Raw genomic sequence first — 22,594 nt, 5'->3', positions numbered from 1 at the left:
TTAGTAATGGACGACCTCGAATAATTCAAGAGAAGAAAACTTCAGGCACCTTCAAGGTAAGATATCACTGTGCTTCTAATCACTTTTCACGTGCAGTTCTCTACTTAAGTTAGGTTGTGCTTCAAGATAATAAAACAAGTTTATAAGAGACCATGGTTTATTCTGTTTTAGTTGGATCAGAGGGGTCATCATAGAAACCGTCCTAACAAAACAGAAGAGGCAGATGTAAACTATGTAAGGGATCATAATGACAGTTTCCCCACTCAGTCGAGTCATTATTCTTGGAAAAAGAATCTTAACATGAAGTACTTAAGCGGATAACTCAATATCAGTGTTTTGTATAACCTTTATAAGGACAAGTGCACCCAGGAAAATAGGACACTAGTTAGCCTTGCCATTTACAGAAAGATGTTCGATAAATATTATAGTTTGTCTTTCCAAGCACTTCGTAGTGATACATGTAAAATATGTGATAGTTTAAACATTCAAATTTCAACAGAGAATGACCCTCTGAATAAAAAAAAAAAAAGATCTAGAATTTAAGTTAGAGCTGCATAAATGAAAAGCAGAGTCGGCCTATGAGCAGTTAAAAACAGACACACAATTGGCTAAGGAAGACAGTACTGTTCATGTGATTGCTTTTGATATGCAGCAATGTCTCCTCACTTGACTGTAGGGATAATATTTTGTCAACGTCAGTTTTGGACTTTGAATTTTGGTATTCACAATGTTGCAAATAACACTGCAACAATGTTTATGTGGTCTGAGGATGTAGCGGGAAGGGGGGACGATGATATAATCTCATGCCTTCGGCATTATGTAATAACTTCCGTTCCTGATAATGTTAACCACCTGGTAGTATATTCTGATTCTTGCTTCGGTCAAGATAAGAACTTTTCTTTAGTTAGCTTTTGGATGTTTTTAGTCCAGACTGGAAGATTTAATATAATAGAACATAAATATTTAGTGCCAGGTCACACGTATTTGCAATGTGACAGAGACTTTGGCCTTACAGAGAAGAAAAAGAGGCTAGTGTCATCAATTTACATTCCAGATCAATGGATGGAACTTGTTAGGAAGACTAGGGTTAAGAAGCCGTTTGCAGCGGTAAAGATGACACGTGACATGTTTATCACTGTTTTGCCTTTACTGGATAAGATAACGAAAAGAACAGTCTCTGATCTAACCAAAAGGTATTATTAAGCAAGATTACACGTAAAATCAGTAAAGAGGATCCATTTAGGTTACTCTTCAAGTACTCATACTCTTCATGATTCTGTAGATCTCAGAAAGTAAGTACTTGATAGACCATCATCTGGTATTGAACACCTACCATGCAAGTATGACAGACCTAGGCCTGTACTTCCAGCCGAAATCCAGGATATTTTAGACTTATTAGATTACATACCCCCTGTGTATCATGCATACTACAAAAATCTTGCTTCCAAAGTATGTAGTCCCATGCAAGAAGAAGAAGAATAAGAAGAAGAAGAAGAAGAAGAAGAAGAAGAAGAAGAAGAAGAAGAAGAAGAAGAAGATGAAGATGATGATCCACTTTTTGATATTCCTGATTATGATTAGGTTAAGGTACAGGATTAAGTACCTGTAGGCCAAGCTCATTATTGCATTTGTTGATAAAGTATGTAATATTTGTTTGTAATAACACTTTCCTTATCTATATTATATAATGTATTGCCAGAATTATTTGTATTTCCCTTCCATTTATCCCAAAGTCAGGTAGGTATGTTATAAAACTAACACATGTACATTGAGTACACAACTTGCCTGAAGTTCATTTAGCTACTGCATTGCTAGTCTGCAATAAAACAACTTAAAATTGCTATGAAAAGATTTTCCTGAATGCATACAGTAGAAGTCTGATATAGCGAGTACGACATATAACGAGAACTCTGTTATAGCGACGACTCTTTTCTGTCCCCTCAAATTCCTATATTAAACTGAGTTTCGTCCTTCAGTTACAGCGAGAACCCTATCACTGACGCATCCGTTATTACGAGCGATTAAGCGTGCGCGATTTTTTCCATTACCAATATTTATGCACCCCAGTGGTGATATTGCATGCGATCGATTACCTTCAGCATAGTTTCCTCGCTATGGACACTAGTGAGTTCTCTCGTCAACATTCGAAGGCGATGTCGGAGTCGACAGCTGTTCCGTAAAGAAAATTCTAAATGAAAGAGAACATATTTTCGTAATTAATGTATAAATAACGTGTCCGATAATGGTTGTTAACTCATTAAAAATTCAGGCTGACTAAACGACCTCTTAATTTTGAGGCTAAATACTGAAGAATGGGATACACCTCGAGATATGGTAGACTCCTTAATTGATTTCAAAGGTTAGTTTATATTTTGTCGCGTCTAGTTAAATTACGGAAAGACTAATTATGAAAATTTATAGCGAGAAGGTTATCATTTCTCTACTGGCGCTTGAAGTAAGTTTTCATCACAGGTATAGTACGGTTAAGTTAGGATAGGTGACGCTGTTTGAATAAGAAAACTGAAAAGTTTGCAACAAAATGCGATCGATCATCTTCGGTACGGTATAGTTTTCTCACTTTGTGCATTTGCGAACTCTCTCGTTGACATTTAGAGACGATGTTGGAGTTGATTAATAATACCTGGCGACTGCTGTTCTCTAAAGAAAATTTGAAATGAAAGAGGTTAATACGTTTTCGTAATAAATGCGTAAATGACATGGCCGATAGCATTAAAAATAAAGACTGAAGTAAACAATATTTTAATTTTAATGTTATATTCAGAAATTAAGTAAGAATGTGATACACCTCAAGATATGGCAGAGTAAATCACTGATTTCAGAAGATATTTCATATCTTTTCGAGTCTAGTTAAATTTCAGAAAGGCTATTTACATGTAAATTTTTAGCGAGGATATTATCATTTCTCTACATGCGTTTCAAATATGTTTTCATGATACATATACGGTTAGGTTAGGTAATGCTGTTCGAAGAAGAAAACTGGGGTGTTTGCCACAGAAACCTCTGGAGTGATACCGTATTTCTCCGAATCCAAGACTGTTTATTTCTCAGAATCTCATGCGAAAACTCAAGGGTTGTTGCATTCGCGGCCTATCAGTAACTTAATGGATACCACTGGCAACTACCCCAGTAACCACGCTGCTGCTTTTCACACGCGCACAGAACTCATTGACAAACAAGCGCCTCTTTACTATACTGTACATCGCTAGCCGCGACAACCGGTTGTACAGTGCCCGTGTGTAACGTCACTGGATCTCAGGAAATAGTGGAGAATGGCGTTCTGTTAGCCTCTACAAGAACGTTTCTCAAATCTGGAAAATGGCATCAAAACATGCAGCCCTTCGAATTCTTAGAAAGGCCATGGCTACTCAGTGGCAGAGTTATAACGCATCTATTGTACATGACGCTTAGTAAATTTAAGTTTTAGAGACGACAGCAATATTTTTGTGACGGATAGTCATATTGTACAGATACGTGGAAAAGATAGTGCCGGCAAATTTTCAACGGGTTCTAGTCGATATTATGATGCCAATTTTAAGTTAATGGTTATTAAACACTCGGAAATGTAGAATAATTGTGCAGCCGCAAGAAAATACGGTATAGGCCTAACAACTTAAGCCAATATTTGGCATTAGTGTGAAAACAAAGAGCTAAAAAAAAGCGTACTGTACAAAAAATACATTCAGTGGTCCGCAACAAGGACGCTATCAAGAAGTCTAAGATGAAATTGTGAGGTATGTGCACGAAAAACACAAGGGCGGCATGGGCATACCATGGCGCATTAAACTCGTTCATTGACTTTCAACGTCCACGATTAGGCCTATACATCGCTAGCCGCTGAAGTTGGCCGAACCCGGCAAGCGAGACGTGCATGCAGCGGTAGCCGGTTATATCTGATGCTTTCAATGGGTTCTCTTTGGTATTATGATGAGAATTTTAAGTTAATGGTCCTTAAACCCGTGGAAATAAATAATAATTGTGCAGCTGCAAAAAAAAAAAAAAAAAAAAAAGCGTGACGAAAGTCAATGTTCGGCGTCTAAAAATGCATAGGCCTACAATACAACAAGATATTCATATGAATTTACAAAGTACTTTCCGAGCCTGATTAAAATTTTTTGAAGAAAAACGTGGGGTTCATCTTGGATTCGGAGAAATACGGTGCCATATTTTTTTCAGAATGAAATTAAACATACACTTCCACGTTGTATCAGATTTCGAAAAAAAACAAGTAAGCCGTAGTGTGGATATCATCTGCGGAAATGCAAGTTTTGAACAAACTGATTGCCGTTTCACACCGATTTTTATGTGCATGGGGGGTTTTACGACTTTTATACAAAAAACTGATATAACGATAACTCGCTATAGCGAGTACATTTTTCGCTGTTATGAATTCTCACTATAATGGACTTCTACTGTACTTTGTTTTGATGTGCAATACACCAGGTAAAATTAATGCAGTATATATATATATTTTTTTGTTCCATTTACAAAACTTTAATTTTCTCCTTTGAAGCACAGTGAGGGTTAGACCGTTTTAGCGAGCATGTCTTCAATTACTACGAAATGTGTAAAGGAATGTGAAACGAAACTGCGTAAAAGTCAAGCTTTTTATTTTCATCTCGTAGGACTATAACATAGTTGCAATATTTTGATACCGGTATGTGTAGTATGAGCTAAATGGTTAGCACATGTTGGCCTTTGGTTTAAGGGGTCTCAATTGGGTCAAGGATTTTAACTTTCCTTGGTTAATTCCAACGGTTTGGGGGGGCTGTCTGTCTGCCAAATTAAACATTCAAATTTATCTTAGGTAGGGCCGCATTTTCATATGCGCACAGTTTGCGTATCACGCGACAACTCAAAAGACCTGCAGCACCTGGCTCTGGAGGCCACGTGCCATTATTGTTGTTTTTATAATAATAATATTATATTTATATAACAAAAAATGTCCCAATACAGTACCAGTATTTTTATTATTTTGCTTTCCCCCTATTTTTTTGTTGCCCGCATTTATAGTTTTCCCCACATCCGTCGTAATATTCCCCCTAGCACCTGAAAAACAATGGAATGAGTTTTCACTGTATATGTTATGATCATCCCTGAAATTAAATACTTACACAAAGTAACATCTTGACAAGTGCTCATCTGTTTTCACTTAACACTGGGAACACTTTCCATGATCGTATAAAACAAGGAAATTAAGCAGAATATGCCTCCCAAAAAGGCTGATAATATTGTTTCTTAGTTGAACTCATTATGAACACCGCTAAAAATACTAAATCACTCGAAAATTCGTCTCACAATTCCACGAGTTTCAGAACTTCCGTCAATGTTAACACGCACACAAACAAAGCCTTTCAGCTGCTACGAAGCACGGCGCAGTTACTAAAGTTGTTTTATATAAATTCACAGCCTGCTACTTTTCACGGATTTCTTTTCTTTAAAATCGCAGCATGCTACTTGTTTGGGAACATCTCACTGAATGAAGTAGCAGCTGAGGTAGAACAGGTGACAAAAGCACGGTGATAATAATGTGATTATCGATACATTTACCAGTCAAATTTCAATAATGTGATTATCGATACATTTACCAGTCGAATTTCAAACAATGCATCTCATATTACCAGCTACTATCGAAAGTCAAACGAATCTGATTTGACCGCAGAAAGCGAAACCAAGTGCCGATATTCAAAATCTGTACAACAACGTTGTTCACCTGTACAACCATAAAACACACTCAAAATCCATACATTTTACAGAAAAACCTGAATACTTGGCAGTTATGTTATACACTGATTATTATTATAAAAAAATTATCTAAGTAAATAAGGGTAGCAATAACAGACAGATAACATTACTTGCATTAATTTTTTCATGGAAATTTTCCTTAGATAATTCAAGTGACACATTAATTTTGGTCAGTGTAATTGCACACCTCTTAGAATTTTGTCTCCAAGTCTCTTAGTTGGTTAAGAAACTGTTTTCATTGTTATTGTACCATGAGTTTACTGTCTCCCCTTGCTTATGTTGCTGTCAGATATGCAGCATTTTGTTAAACCATATTTGCTACGTCTTAATTTTAACTTAGTGAGGTAAACCCTCGTAAATTATGCCTTATTTGTTGTATAATCTAAAATTGTACTATATGTTCCTGCTCCCTCCCATCCCTAATGCAAGGGTTTTGTGTACGATGTCTGTTTCCTTACTCTGTGGCGTGGTGCGCCAAGTCTGACCTTCAAGACGCACTTGTTACTTGCCTCGATGGCAACGAGCCCCACCTTCCTCGCCGACCAATCGGGGCTTTCTGCTCCGGCCTTATATGTTCTGCTCCTCGCCTCACTGAGGTCTTTGATCATCGTGCTAACTGGTCTGAGTCTGCTCTGAGTAACAGCGGGCTGGTCCCGCTCAAGGTTTGAACTCCTCACTGCCGGGAGCATGGAGGTAAGGTCTTGAATTGAAAGCCTTTTACTTACTTAAGGGGATGGAGGATAAAAATAGAATTGTTATGTGAAGTTCATAGAGAATGTAAATGAGGTACGCGAGTGCCCTTGGAAAACACTTTGTTCTGGTTTGTAGTGACTGTTTTCAAAATTGGATTAAAAGAAATAAGTTTCATAATGATAGATCTGTATTGAACTGTGATTACAATAGAGTAAATTAATATATTATTTTGGGTCCATCTTTTCAATACAAAATGTAAATAGTTTAAATTACATAGGGACTAGTTTCGACCTAGTAATAGGTCATCATCAGCCTGAAGTAAATTAAAGCATAAATATCGAAGAAAAAAATAAACAATGTAAACACAAATACAGTCTTTTTAAAAGTACATACCATGTGGGATATTGAGCAGCAATATATTAAAAATAATAACTCTTCCAATTGACGAAGCAGTGAGCGGAAGTTTTGTTGTTTATTTATGAATAAAGTTCAGTGCGCCGTATAGTATTAAAAGTCCAGTGTGCACTAAAAGATGTTATAAAGAAGAATTATCATTTGAATGCTGGCTTCTTGAGTTTGCTGTTGTATATTCGAAGAAGTTACGTCATTTTTTAAGGTATTCGTCTATGAAAATACCTCAAGAAGCCAGCATTCAAATGATAATTCTTCTTTATAACATCTTTTAGTGCACACTGGACTTTTAATACTATACGGCGCACTGGACTTTATTCATAAATAAACAACATAACTTCCGCTCAGTGCTTCGTCAATTGGAAGAGTTATTATTTTTAATATGTTGCTGCTCAATATCCCACATGGTATGTACTTTTAAAAAGACTGTATTTGTGTTTAAATTGTTTATTTTTTCTTCGATATTTACGCTTTAATTTACTTCAGGCTGATGATGACCTATTACTAGGTCGAAACTAGTCCCTATGTAATTTAAACTATTTACATTTTGTATTGAAAAGGTGGACCCAAAATAATATATTAATTTACTCTATTGTAATCAGAATTGGATGTCGCCCTTCAGGCAATTACTTTTATCAGTCACTCATAGTATGGCTTACCCACTGTTTAATCGGCCTTTGGCCTAGTAGGTTTTATTTGCCCGATTCCTGTTGGATAGTCGCACTGTAGTGGTATCCAGGCTTTTAACGTTGTTAGTTCACAAAAATGTATTTGAAATGTTGAATGCTAAAGCTGTTTCGAGTCGGCGAGCACCCTTGTTGGTTCTAATCAAGGAAAGGTATTATATTTGGCTGCAGCCAGACATTGCTGTAAACACCCAGTGCATTCTGGAACATCTAGTTCTTTTCCTTAACTCATTTGCGGATCTGGGGTTGTGTTTTCCCGTTCGAGGCTTATTGCCTTACTGGTGCTTTAAAAGGTTTAATTGGTTGTAGTTTAGCATTCATTTAAATTAGCTTAAGTGAGATTATAGTAAATATTTTTCCAGAACTAGCTGTTGTTAAATGAGTTGTGTGTCCGAGACGCGTCTCATGTAATGATACCAAGCTTTTGAAGCTTTTTTAAATTTTGAATTCTAATTTTAACTTTGAAGCCTTTTTACTGAAGTTATAAGGGATTTTATTCATTTGCACCAACCTCCAGATTTATGTAAATTATACTAGCCAAGGCTTCTTCTCAAATATTTGTACATCTTCCTCCTCAGTATTGTACTTAATTATATCTCTCGTAAAGAAAAAGGATAACCCAAGAAGGGGAAAACTGAATTTAAATAGAGATGATGTGCTTCCCCGAAGTTGTGCTCTCTATGCGCTGGTTCCGGTCCAGACACTTCTTTCCTCCTCTACCCGTATAGCATGGTACAGTTATTAAGGAATATGTTTGCTATTATTCCTGATAATGGTGAGCCCATGGTTAACCCTTCCTTTTGACAGACTTGTGTCAGTGAATGCAAAACCACTTCAGTTTAAGGTTGTTCTTATAACATTATACATGATTTTCCAAAGTTGGAAAAGATACAAAACTCGCCCAAAAACACATTAAAATCAGTATGAAACAGTAATCAGCTTGTTTAAATATTTTCGTGGATGTTTTCCAAGCAGTAGCTTGCTAGTTAGCACATATTTTCTAATTACAATGTTCTGAACACGCATATTCAGTTTCATTCTTAAAGACTGTTATAGCCTAATTCCAATGTTCTGAACACGCATATTCAGTTTCATTCTTAAAAACTGTTATAGCATCATCCAGAGGCTTGTGGCAAATATTTCCATTTTCTTACTTCAAACGGCGTCACCTAACCTAGGTTTACTGCGCACGTATTATGAAAAGATATTTCAAGCTCCCTGTAGAATAATGATAAACCTTTTCACTATAAATTTACATTGGAACAGCCTTTCTGAAATTGAACACCACACGAAAAAACCTAACCTAACCTAACCTCTGAAATTAGTTATGCACACCGCTGTATCTTGAGGAGAAGTATCACATTTTAATTTTATTTCAGTACATAGTATTAAAATTATGCAATCGTTTACTTCAGCCTTTATTTCTAAGGAGTTAACAACTGCTGTCATCGCATTTATTGGCAAAACAAGTTCTCCCGATGTTTGTTTACAATAGTTGGAGTTGTGAGAAGAGCTCTGGCTTGCTCAAGATCGACTCCTTCACGTAGAGGGGAATCGATACGGAAGATGATCGATCACATTCAATGTAAACGCTGGAGTAATCATCATTATCATCATCATCATCATCATCATCATCAATGTCCCACTCCAGTCGCCCAGGTGTGGTTAACAAGCTTCCTCCACTCCTTTCTGTTTATAACATGTTGTACCTTTACTTAGTCTGTTATTAATTTCAGGATTGATTTCATTACTTCCATTAATAATGCTATCCAGATATGTAAACTGTTCTACATTCTCTAACCATTCTCCGCCTATGTTCACTTGGCTACTCTTTTCCACAGAGCATGACTACAGTTTTCTTTTTACTAATTACCATTCCAAACTCCTTCAGATTTTCATTCCAAATGTCCAGTCTGCTTTGTACTTTTCTCCCTTTCCCCAAATCACCACATCATCTGCAAATACCAAACCATTCACTTCATCACTATTGATACTCTGTTTTACTCGTTTTATGATTTCATCCATCAATATAATAAACAATAATGGCAACAGTGCACTTCCTTGCTTGAGACCTTTTTTTGTATAAAATGTTTTAGTCACCACTTCCTACTTACACACTGCTTTTACTCTCATGATACATTTTTATCTTGTTAATTAATAATTTTGGTACATTCCTTTTCAGTAGGCATTCCCATACAGTTTTCTCTTAAGTGTATCATAAGCTTTTTCCAAATCCAAAAATACGAAGATAATTTCCTTGTTCCTTTCAGATATTTTTCCATTATCGTTCACACTGTAAATATCAAGTCTTTTGTTGATCTATTTGGTCTAAAGCCATATTGTTCTTCCTCTAACTGACTGTGTTTCTATTATATCCCTCAGTCTTTTGTCTGACTTTCTCCATGATTTTTAGCCTATGTGATAATAGAGTTATACCTCTATAATTTTCACATTTCTTCCTATTTCCTTTTTTTGAACAGCGGTACAATGCTTTCTTGTTGCCAATCTTCAGGTATCCTTTTATCCTTCCATATGGCACTGAGGGCTCTGTATAGTTACAGTAGTCTAAAGCTCCCTGCTGCCTAAATCATATCAGTATTGAATTTGTCTTTTCCACCTGCTTTACCTTTGGTCATTGCTTCCACTGCGCTTTAAAGTTCCAACCATGTTATCGAGTTCTCTTCTTTTTCTCCATCTATTATTTCCATTTTCTTATCTCCTCCTTCCTCCGAGCAGTCATCCTCATTATAAAGTTTTTCAAAATACTTTGCCATTGCCTTCTGAAGACCCTTTTCGTCATGTACTATGGATCCATCTTCCCTCTCTAATGCCTTGATTTTTTCTTGATTTATTCTTTTCGATTTAATTACTCTGTATAATAGTTTCTGATTTCCTAGACTATCTTGCTCCATTTTGTTGGTAAACTCTCCCCAACATTTCTCCTTTTCTTCCTTGATACTCCACTTTACTTGTAGTTTCAATCTTGTATTCCACATGTAACCTTTCTATCTAATTCTCATTCCTCTGATACATTTTTTGCTTTTCCTTATCCATTTCTTTCTTCACCTTGTTCCTTTTTTATTTCTGTTATTTTGTCTGTCCACCACCGTGTCTCCTTTCCCTTAAACTTTGCTTTTGTTTTCCTGCGTACCTCAATTGCTGCTTCCACAAACGTCTGTCTTAAATTGTCCCATTCTTCTTCTCCACTTTGTATTTCCGTGTTAGGCAACTTCCTTTTTATACAATCTTGGAAAGCCATTTTTTTATCCTCCTCCTCCAATTCCCAAATCCTGATCTTTGGTTTCTTCTTCAATACAATTTTAGGGAATTTTACTTGTTTTAATTTCACAATCAATAATCTATGATCACCTTCCATACTTTTACTACGGATTATCTTCGTATTCATGGCATATCTTCCCCATTCTCGGTCTGTCTGGAGTAGTGTGTTTGAATATTGATAACGGATAAAAAATAAAACATGCGAATTTGCCTGTAATAATGTAATAATGGATGAATCAGTAAAAGGCTTCTCATTGTAACCAAAGAACATTGCAGATTAATATAGGAATTTTCAAAGGGCATAATAACAATGTCATTAAAACGGGGATTCTCTTCTACTGTACTACAGCAGACGCAGTCGGATGTGTATCCGAGTCTGACATCTCACTTTAGCCCTAATTGCTCTAAATTCCTCTTCTGCCTTGAATCATCCTTAGCAAGCTTACGACGTCTCATTTCATAGGTTCATAACGTCCCATAACCAAAACGAATAAAAAATTTGAGAATTTTAACATTTCTTTCACGCTAAATGAGGGATGTGCCCTATTGTGAATAATGTTAAATCGAATATAAAATTACATTGCTCTTACGGAATAATTTTTCGGGACTTGAAATTTCTTCTGTTAAACGCGGCTTTACGCGAAATCGAGGTCATGCAAAATCGGGGTTATACTGTATGCATATTTGACTGGCACAAACAAAAAAATGTTTATATAAACTTTCTCACCAAATGGTGACATAAAATACTGTTAGCATTAGAACATAATACTATCAAGGTATCTGATATTTTGACAATTGGTGTTAATGATATGCTCAGCACCTGAAGATGATCCCCAGTGGGATCAAAACTAGTCCGGCGATTGTAATGTATTTTTCAAGTTAAATACATACATTTTATTGTAACATGTACTGATTAAGTGGAGACTCCCAACCTTATAACTGTGAACTGAATGATCATATGGGACGAGGCAATGGATACGAACAACTCCGCTGATGAAAATTATCTGTCTACCGATATGTCTTCCAAAGAAAGCTGTGGAGAGAAAAGGATAGGGACGTTGATTTTTTTACGCACTTATGAGGTAAATTTTGTTCATGTACTTTTTAGGCCCGATAAATATGATTATTATGTAATGTTTGTATTGTTAGGGTTGACCCCAAAATCAAGCACCTGTACTGCAGCCACTTTTGAACTTTGATACAGCAAGGTTTTTGAAGAATAACCTCACAACTGTTAAATTTTGTGTTACTTTAGTTATTTGCTTTTAACCTCTTAACCAAGGAGTTTACCGAGATTTTTCTTCCACGAATGATGAAGGAACTTGTCCCACCCATCATGCGTGCATGCCTCTGCAGAAGACGAGATATCTAGTCCTGCCTATTTTGATATTAATATGTCTTATGACTGGGGGGCATCTGAAAATTAGCGTTATGGAAGTTAACGTCACAAAATGTGACAATAGTGTAACCATGGCAACCATGGAGGATGTGACGTAAGATATGGATGGATGGCCAGACAATGTACATAGCAACCATGCAGACTATGTCTTATGAGTGGTGGTCATCTCCAATTAGCAGGCGGTGACGGATGGCCACAACCGACAGATATATTCATGATCATTTGATATTCGCAGATGGAAAGAGTGGTTTCTTTTGATATACATTTGGTGATTCAAACCATAGTTCAATATTTGATTCAACTTTTTGCAACTTCATTATAATGAGACTACATCTGACACTAAGTAACAACAACCAATAAAACGATGCCACTGTTATAATAAAGTACATTATTATTACACAATATGAACTTGTCTTATAACAGTATAGCAAGAAAAGCAGTGAAAAATAAAAGTGAAGGACTGTACTGTACACAAGGTTACAAAAAAAATTGTAAGACACTCTTCAAAATACTTTTTCTTCAATGAGTCTATTTACAATGGTACAGAAGCAAACTCACTGTGATTCTCCACTTGTGTTATCCTCGCTATCCAAAGAAGTGTAATCTAATTTGTCATCCGAATCAACGAGATGAGGAATAGTCTCATCATCGAAATGAGCACGCATAGCTATCATGTACGTAAGAAAATGCAATGAAATATTGGCGTGCAGTGTGGCACTGCAAGTCTGGAACCTACTGACATCTATAAAGTGATCATACAACTACACTAGGCAACAAAAAGTGACGAGATTACACGCCCTGCCCAGCAGATAGCAGTTTCGAAAAGCTCTTAAACAAGTTAACTCGTCATTACCTGCTTGAGTAGCAACTATCAGTAGACGAATTAACTCATCACGCCAGGTTAAGAGGTTAAACATTAATTTGATAAATGAAATTTTTGAAGTTGTATGCCTCAATTTAATGTCAGATTTTTTGTAGTCATGGCATAATGTCTAAGTAGTCTCTCCCTTATAAATATTAAGAGAAAAAAAAAAAGGGGGGGGGGGGGAATTGTGAGAGTAAAATGTGGTCATTTCCATGCCCTACCTCTGGTTCATGTTTTACAGTGCTCATTTACAGTAGAATCCTACCACAACTACTTCAGGCAACCCACTACTGTAACTAGTTCATATCGGCGGTACATGTATTATAAAAGCATGCAATAAACAGCATATTTGTGGAATAATCTTTTCATCTTGGCACTAAGATTACATATAAAAGTCTTTTTCTGTGCAAGTGTGTCTCGTTTTACGTTGCCGACATAAAAATAGCAAACAGAGCAATATTGACCTTAAGTACTATCAGTATAGGATTGGTTGCATATCTCCACGAATTACACAAAATGGCGAACCACTCTGCATACAAAATAAAACTCTTCAGTTACATTCCTTCCCTACTTGAGCCTCCTAAATTTTCTTAAAATAATACTGATTTCCTGTACAGAGCAATTAGATGATTGAAGCACAGTACACAGCCAACTGAATATCTTCAATCTTTTCCATCATGTAATTTCCACTCAACTGCTGCTCTGTGATCACACTCATACATTGTACTTCACACCACATGTTGTTCAGGCACTGTTTCTGGTACCATGCAACACTGTTCTGCGCAGTAAACATCACAAAATGAATCAGATGGTAAGCAAGAATTTGTGATGGATGGACAGACTGAGCTTCAGATATTGATAGGGGATACTGTAACTGATAAGCATGTCTCTATATGGATAATCATTCCCCGGGACAATGTCCTGAGTGGTCTGTAAATGCTATTTATAACTGTATTTACTTCATCTTGTCTCTACGATTTGAGTGTTTATATCTTTATCAATAAAATATCCTGTTCATTATCTCTAAAGATAACGAAGCACAAAAATTAAATGTTATTTTTCTCTCACCTAATTCAACATAACAGTTAATTACACCACTAACTAGTCTAGTGTTTATAGTCTCGCCATTTCTCTCCCGTTCTATGAGTTTCAGGACTGCATTTGTCACCTGCAACAGAAATTAACTGTTAATAATTCAAAAATGAAAAAAGAAAAGAAGTTTCTTCTATGGTAGAATTTTACCTGCTTATTAAGCTGCTTGAACAGGTTATCTCTCCACGTCACCAAGGCCAACTGATAGATCTCATAAATTCCTTTACGGCCTTCTTCACATTCTCTCCGTACCCAATGCCTGAAAAGAAAGATCAGTTATTATATATTACACCCTACCGGGCGTCGAATGGATGACCCACGCATAAGAATGCCTCCACGTAACGGGGTAAACACCCACGGGTGAGATTGGATTGAAGAGCGGGTCGAATTGCTTAACGAGCTTCGAACCGCTCCCCTTCCTACTTTCTGTGCCGGCCCGGCAGCCTGAGCACTTGGGGAAGTGGTACGTTCAAAGAAAAACAAAAACAACAAATCCTTAAGATGGAGCCTTATGTCTATAATATGAAAGTAGGATCTCTGGGTTCGAATGCCTACTGGATACTGCTTACCACTGCTACCAATGACAAGAACCATAAAATAGGGGTTACGAATGCAAATTTATTCAAAAATAACAATTTAAAAAGGTTGATACAGCTCTATACAATGACTCTCCACATATGGGATGAAAAGAAAATAATAATCATTTTAAAATACGAATCGCCCATGGGCGTCGTCTGCATAACGGTATGATTGAGGTTTTGCGACTTGCTATCGTTCATTTTTCCTCATTAATTCATACCGCTCATGAAATTTGTACATTATTCTGTCGATCACACCGTGAGATGACTTGATGTCCCGATACACAAATATCACTAGCTGTTCTAAGCACGAACATAACCGGGGCCTACGCTACATAATATCATATTAAAAGACACATTTGCATAATGCACAAACAAACACAAATACCATTTTTGCTAAACCCCGGACTTCTCATCTGTCACCAAGACCACACGTCGTGCACATAGGTTCTGTTTGAACTCAAAAATATGTGCACATCATTACGAAACATACACAAAACATATGGATATATACACTTCATGCACACCGGAGAACCCTTCCTAGAAAGGAAAACAGCATGGTTATCACAGTCTCCGGCCCAAAGCGCAAGCTTGGAAGCAGCTCGCTCAAGGGCGCCGTCATCATCCGGCGTCGAACTGGCAGACTCCCGACCGAGAGGTACTGTGGGTTTCTGTAGATACCGAGAATAGCTACAATCTCATCTCGCCGGATATCTGGGGGAATCCCTACTCATTTATTAAATACCCTTTTAAAAGAAGTTACCGTGATATTATCATTATACAAGTATTCTTAGCTGAGCCATTTAAACCAACCGAGGGGAGCGCGAGGTTGACCCAGGGCTCCAAGTTAGTCTTAACACAATGGTTTAAAGGGATCCCTCTGTCGCGAGGGCGAGAGCCAGTCATTCACAACAGAAGGAAGGCCGGCCATTCACTTCGCACGGCCGTTCTGATTCTTCTCTCGCTCACACGTCTACCCTCTCATCTCGGGGACACACATATCCACAGCCCGCTTCATTTGTTTATTCATATCATTATGGAATTCCCATGAAATACTCTTTTATTCACTCCCTTCTCATTATTATCACTGAGACTGTGGGCACGATCACTTCTCAATCATCTCATCGTAAGTTCCTATTCGGCCCTTCCACTACGCCTCATACCGCGTATCTTCTTCCCTTGGGCCTATGGCTCTCATGGCTCCTCGTCCATACCACATAACTACACTTATATTTAAACCTTCTGGCCAAAGATTAGGGACTCATGCCCCTGGGTCTTACCCCGGCTATAGATAAAAAAATACACTCCAAACCATTATGGCCCATTAATCAAAAATCACGGGAGACTTGCACATGGTCCCTCACACCTATCTAGATCACACAGTATGTACCTCTCCCGGTCGGGATTTTCTTCATTCTTGATGTACATGCACGGATTATATCTGTAAGCTAGGCATGCATTATCTGACTGACCCATGAGTTTCCCTGGCATATCCGACAACCACGTGGGACAGTGACTACCAACATTTCGACATATTTCCCTGCTTGCCAGCACTATGTTTCCAACCGCCCCTACGGGAAACTCAAATATTCTCCTAACCTTGTTCCCATATTTGCTAGGACATTCTACATTAAAAATATAACCCTCACGATAAGCTAACCATTAAGAAAGAAATATGAGTCGTCCGGGAATTCAGCTCCCTTAAATTTTACTTCAACATTATAAAATCAATAAAATTTCCATATAGGACATGCATTAACTTACAACATTTTGATATTTACAAAAGAACGCTAATCCTATCCCCGGGTTATGTCATGCTTAGAAATTAAATTTGGACATCACTCATCTGTTTGGTGGCCGTTGTTTCTTCCGCCACGGGAGACCCATGGTGAAGTTCTTAGTACTCCATGACCACTCGGTAGGTGGCGGGCGTGCAGTCCTTCATCCCTGGTCCATACAAGTCCGACATCATGGGGAACTCGTCACAGCTGAAATCTTACAGTAATCCAAGTGGGTAACACTTTTACACTCGTCACACGTCCTCTATTTCAGAGTTTACACCCGCGTTCACAGTAAGAATCGGGTGGCTCACGAGATTCGAGCCCCTGATTCAAAGTAACACGTTGGGTGATACCAAATTATGAATTTGACTGACTCATTAAAGCCGGCACTGTCTCAGCCGAATTCCAATACTTGTTTGCAAATTATGCTCGCGGGTTTTTACTAGTTTGACACGCAGCACAGGAACAATACCTAGGCTCGTTTGGCCTCCCGTTCACTTCACAAAGCGTGCTGGACACAATGGCGCTTTCAATACACGGTCAAGGGTTTCTGACTTAAACTGGGGCACCGCGGGATATAGTGTCCTCCTCACCGACCCGTAAAAGAACAACAACTGTCTCTACAATGGCCTGCCCGGCTTATATTATCTTACCCGCCGGAAGCTCGGGGGCGTCAACGTTCACGGTTCATTAAGCACAAGAGCTCCTTTCGTACCAAGAATTGACGATATTTGAATAGTGCATCTTGTAGCCCTCTGTCTCCTCTTTCATTTGAGCCTGGCGTGCTGGACCGACGATCAGCAGTTTTTATGTAATTTGCTTCCCGCCTTTGATTAATTCATAGCGTCCTCTGGGGGGTGGAGCTATCTCCTAAGCGCGATTCTTGGCGTGGGTGACGCCGCTGTATCCACATGTGTTAGCGATATGTTACATCTTGACAGCTGGTGACCTCATTTCTTCCCCTGCATAAGTTATTACATATTTTTAGTCTGGAGAACGCAGAAAATTCCGCTCTATTCAATGGTGTGTCTCGCATAATTTTCCTATGTCTGGATTAAAATATCATTCTATTGTTTACGCGCCAAAATCCGACGTTGGCACCCGTGACACGTGCATAAAAAACCGGAAGTTCCTTATGTTCGTTTGGAACTCGGGGAGGCTAGGCTCCACCTCGGGGCGTATCTGACTATTCCAGCATCGCGTCCCCTTCTATCTCTCTCTGCACGTTGAGAGCGTATTTCCGCGAGGGCTTGGCTGTTGCTTTGTCTTTCCATTGTTCGCAGGCGCTCTTTTCGCGGGTTCCGTTCTGGCCGGACGCCGCTCGATCCCCTTCGCCCATACTGCTACCTATGACGCGACCTTTAGGAGTAATTTTAATGGAGTATAGAGGCCCATATCATTCCCATGGAGCTGTACAGGACACTGTACGGTTTCATTCTCCTCCTACTTCATCAAAGAAAAATCACGAACTCGGGATTTTTCTTTCCCTTTTAACTGTCTCGGAAAGTAGTCATTGGTGATGGTCGCGAAGCTGGTGGACCTTCTCGGTCAACTCTGTGTTCTCCAGTTGTATCTGGTAGCATAGATTAATTAAAGCATTCCTAAGACCGGTCCTCTCAGAACATTCTGGACAATCTTCACAGGCTGATGCCTCGGACTCGCTCCCTTCTTCCAAAACAATGTGATTCACGGCATCATCATCTTCATCGGCTTCCATTTCTTCCATTGGATCCGGGTTGTCCTCGTCATCCTCGGCTTCTCCTGGTTCTTCTTCCTCCGGACCTTCTTCAGGGTGTTGTCCTGGGGCGTGGTACAGTTTGAGATTTGCAGCATTGTAAGTGGCCTCTGTTCTCCCATCCATTGACTGTACTTTGTAGGCATTATTCTCTAGGTTCTGGATTATCCTATACGGCCCGATGTAAAGTTCTGCAAACTTGTGGTAGTACTTCCTCGGAGGGTCGGACATGGCTGGCCGTTTGACTAAAACTAGTTCTCCCACACGAAGTGGCCGATGAAATCTCCGGTTTCGATGACGTCTGAGCCTCTTCTCTGCCTGGGCTTTGAGATGGTCCAAAGCTATCCTCACACGAAGTTCAGCCGAAGGCCTGGGATCTTCTGGGCACTGTAGCACGCGGTGCCACGGTCTCTCTGGTTTCTGATCAAAATGTACCGCTATCGGGATCTGCCCCGTAGATTCATGAATCGTCCCGTTGATGCACTCCATGATGATTGGAAGAACATCAACCCATCGCCAATGCTGTCTGGCACAATAAACTCTGCAAAATTTCGCTATTTCGCGCATGATCCTTTCTGATGGATTGGACTCGGGGTGCCTAATAGAACTGAAGACATGCTGGATTTGGAGTTGCTCGATCTCGCGTTTGAACATGGCGGACGTGAACTGAGACCCATGGTCACTCAATATCTTATCTGGCTTTCCCATAGATGGAATGATCTTATTTCGGATCTGTGTCAGTACCGACCTGGAATTTGCCTTCTGTACTGGGCACAGCATCACATACTTCGAGAAAACATCTACGCAGACCAAAATGAATTGTAACCCTCTAATTGCCTTGGGTAAGGGCCCGTAAAAGTCTATCGCAAATAGCTCTCGTGGCTTCTCTGGCAACAGCGGCTTAGGTGGTTGCCGCAGGAGATAGGTATTTGGTTTGATTCGTTGACAAGTATCACATGTTGTCAACACGGTCCTAATCATCCGCCTCATTCTCGGCCAGACAAAGGTCTCCTGTAGTGTCGAGGTAACTTTATCGATTCCCGCATGACCGATGGAATGATGTGCGAGCCAAATCAGTTCCACTTGCAGCACGGGCGGAACAACAATACGGTACTTCGTATGATCTTCATCGATGAACTGGTGAAGGATCCCGTTGAAATAGTTATATTTTGGTGCCTGCCTCTCACTCTCCTGGTATTCAGGCGTTCCTGCTGGTATCCTCTTTCGGAAGAAATCGATCAATCGTCTGGTTGCGGGCCAATTCTCTTGCTCTTCTCCGATGCGTTGCAGCCTGTCCAACGTCTCACGGTCGCCGTACGTCAGTTTCATCCATCTCGGCGTCACATTGGGTCTCGGATGCATTTATTTCGGTATCCCTTTTAGTGGCCACCTTCTCTACACCGTCGTTCCCATCTGCTTTCACTATATGTTCTGTAGAAACTTTACAAATTCGCCTGACTCCCATTTCTTCGGTCATCTCCTTCCGTAGCTTCTCGACCTCATCGTACATCTGCGTCTGGACCTCCTTGAATTGGGTTGTCGCAGTATCCTGCACTCGGGCTATGCTGTTCCTGAGTTCATTTGCCACTTTGTTGAGGGACTCCGTCGTCTGCGTCCTTAGTTCTCGGACTTCCGCTTTGGTATCCTGCACGTCTCTTGCAACATCCTCTACGCGGGTGCTCACCTTCTCCATCTCTTCCTCGCACGCGCTTACTCTGGTGTCCGTCAGGTCGATCTTCTTTGTCACCCTAATCTCCACTTGCTTTATTCGCTGGATGACGTCATCTAACTTCTCCTCCAACGCCTCAGTCATCTTTGCCTCCAGCCTCGCGGCGTTCTCGTCGCTACGTTCACAACCTAATCTCACATCCTCTGCGAGCTCGTCTAACGAAGCCTTATTCGTAGCCGCCTGAGCCTGGCAAAGCTCTGCCTGCGTGTCTAATTGTTCTTTCAAAAGTTCCCCCTGCTTCTCGAACTGCGCTTTAACATCCGCTGCCTGCTGATTTGCACGTTCCGTCATTCTGTCTAATCGTTCTTCGAAATGTTCCTTTAAGCCTTCCTCGTGTTTTGCCAATAATTGGCACATCATTTCCCTCATGGCCTCCATGTCCATATTAAATTCAATCTTGGAGAAAGCGGATCTCCCGTGGGCAGAAAATTGACCACCGGTGATCGACAGAAAGCATAGATCCATTTAAATATTTAATACAAATTTCAGCGTGACCTAACTTTACTCGAAATTCCAACAAATCAATCCAAACTGGGCCTACAAACGGCTTGTGTCACGCCCCCTACCATATTAATGTCATAATTCATTGTATAAGAAATTTCGTCATATTATTTGACAATAATAATAACAATAATAATACTGATTCTACGTTAGCCCTGTTATCCTGGAATAAGTTTTCCAACCTCGCGCGCGGCCTACCGTGGGCTCGATTTTACGTATGCCGGAAACATGGCACACCCCAGTCACTAATGGATGTTATCACCTTGAGATTGGTAAGATGACGTTAGCAGACAATTACCCGTCTCAAACTGGCAACATCGCATCTGTCACTGCGCAAAAATTAGAGCCTGGGTTGAGGTACCCTGCTCTATCCGCGGCGTCTAAAGCCCTCTTGAAAAAATATTTATATCTGCCAAATGTTGTTACTTCAGCGCACAATCTTTGGCCGATACCCGTAACTGGCGAAATTTGAAGAATTTTGCCGGCCGTTTTAACCTCACACTGAGAGAACCATAACGTTGTCTCCCAAAGAAATGACAGCTTCATAGTCTGTCCCGGGTATCCATTTTACTTTTATGAGCGACACTCATGCGGATTTCCACTTAAACTGGACACATGATTTTTCTGTTCTTGTCATTTTCCTATCCTATTTATTATTCACGTCGCTCCCTTTCATGGCTGATCTTGTGTGAGTTATCATCACGAGTCGTGACTTACGCACGCCCGTACGATGACCATTACAGTCCTGCTGAGTATCACACAATCTGAACAACCCTTGCAGTATCCAATCTATAATTATGAATCTTAGCACTTCGGACATGTGCTTAACGTCTCCATCCGTTCGGTTACGTGGCGGGTACTCCATTCCAAATAATTGCCAACCCGTTCGATACCAAATGTAATCAGATTGTGGCACGAACCTGGCAATTTGACTCCATCATCGCACACTATCCTCCCTGTGGGCGGCCTATCTATTACTAAAAATGCTCCAGCGTAAACTATAAACAATGCCCATCCACGAAGGGCGCCAAGTATACACCCTACCGGGCGTCGAATGGATGACCCACGCATAAGAATGCCTCCACGTAACGGGGTAAACACCCACGGGTGAGATTGGATTGAAGAGCGGGTCGAATTGCTTAACGAGCTTCGAACCGCTCCCCTTCCTACTTTCTGTGCCGGCCCGGCAGCCTGAGCACTTGGGGAAGTGGTACGTTCAAAGAAAAACAAAAACAACAAATCCTTAAGATGGAGCCTTATGTCTATAATATGAAAGTAGGATCTCTGGGTTCGAATGCCTACTGGATACTGCTTACCACTGCTACCAATGACAAGAACCATAAAATAGGGGTTACGAATGCAAATTTATTCAAAAATAACAATTTAAAAAGGTTGATACAGCTCTATACAATGACTCTCCACATATGGGATGAAAAGAAAATAATAATCATTTTAAAATACGAATCGCCCATGGGCGTCGTCTGCATAACGGTATGATTGAGGTTTTGCGACTTGCTATCGTTCATTTTTCCTCATTAATTCATACCGCTCATGAAATTTGTACATTATTCTGTCGATCACACCGTGAGATGACTTGATGTCCCGATACACAAATATCACTAGCTGTTCTAAGCACGAACATAACCGGGGCCTACGCTACATAATATCATATTAAAAGACACATTTGCATAATGCACAAACAAACACAAATACCATTTTTGCTAAACCCCGGACTTCTCATCTGTCACCAAGACCACACGTCGTGCACATAGGTTCTGTTTGAACTCAAAAATATGTGCACATCATTACGAAACATACACAAAACATATGGATATATACACTTCATGCACACCGGAGAACCCTTCCTAGAAAGGAAAACAGCATGGTTATCACAGTCTCCGGCCCAAAGCGCAAGCTTGGAAGCAGCTCGCTCAAGGGCGCCGTCATCATCCGGCGTCGAACTGGCAGACTCCCGACCGAGAGGTACTGTGGGTTTCTGTAGATACCGAGAATAGCTACAATCTCATCTCGCCGGATATCTGGGGGAATCCCTACTCATTTATTAAATACCCTTTTAAAAGA

At 39.8% G+C, this 22,594-nt stretch overlaps 1 protein-coding gene across 3 annotated transcripts in view; it reads right to left on the bottom strand.

The window, feature by feature from the left end:
- Cul1 (cullin 1) overlaps positions 1-22,594 on the bottom strand; it is a 294,055-nt gene that overhangs the window by 192,466 nt on the left and 78,995 nt on the right. For all 3 annotated transcript variants that reach the window (XM_067147140.2, XM_067147139.2, XM_067147138.2), the window contains 2 exons: positions 14,339-14,447; positions 14,165-14,264 (listed from right to left, as the gene is read on the bottom strand). In XM_067147140.2, the coding sequence (XP_067003241.1) occupies positions 14,165-14,264; positions 14,339-14,447 (209 nt within the window). The remainder of the gene's footprint in view (positions 1-14,164; positions 14,265-14,338; positions 14,448-22,594) is intronic.

Source organism: Anabrus simplex, chromosome 5 (genome assembly GCF_040414725.1).
Source record: "Anabrus simplex isolate iqAnaSimp1 chromosome 5, ASM4041472v1, whole genome shotgun sequence".
NCBI classification, from domain to species: domain Eukaryota; kingdom Metazoa; phylum Arthropoda; class Insecta; order Orthoptera; family Tettigoniidae; genus Anabrus; species Anabrus simplex.
The sequence above is the reverse complement of the archived record's forward strand: the minus strand, read 5'-3'. Positions and strand labels throughout refer to the sequence as shown.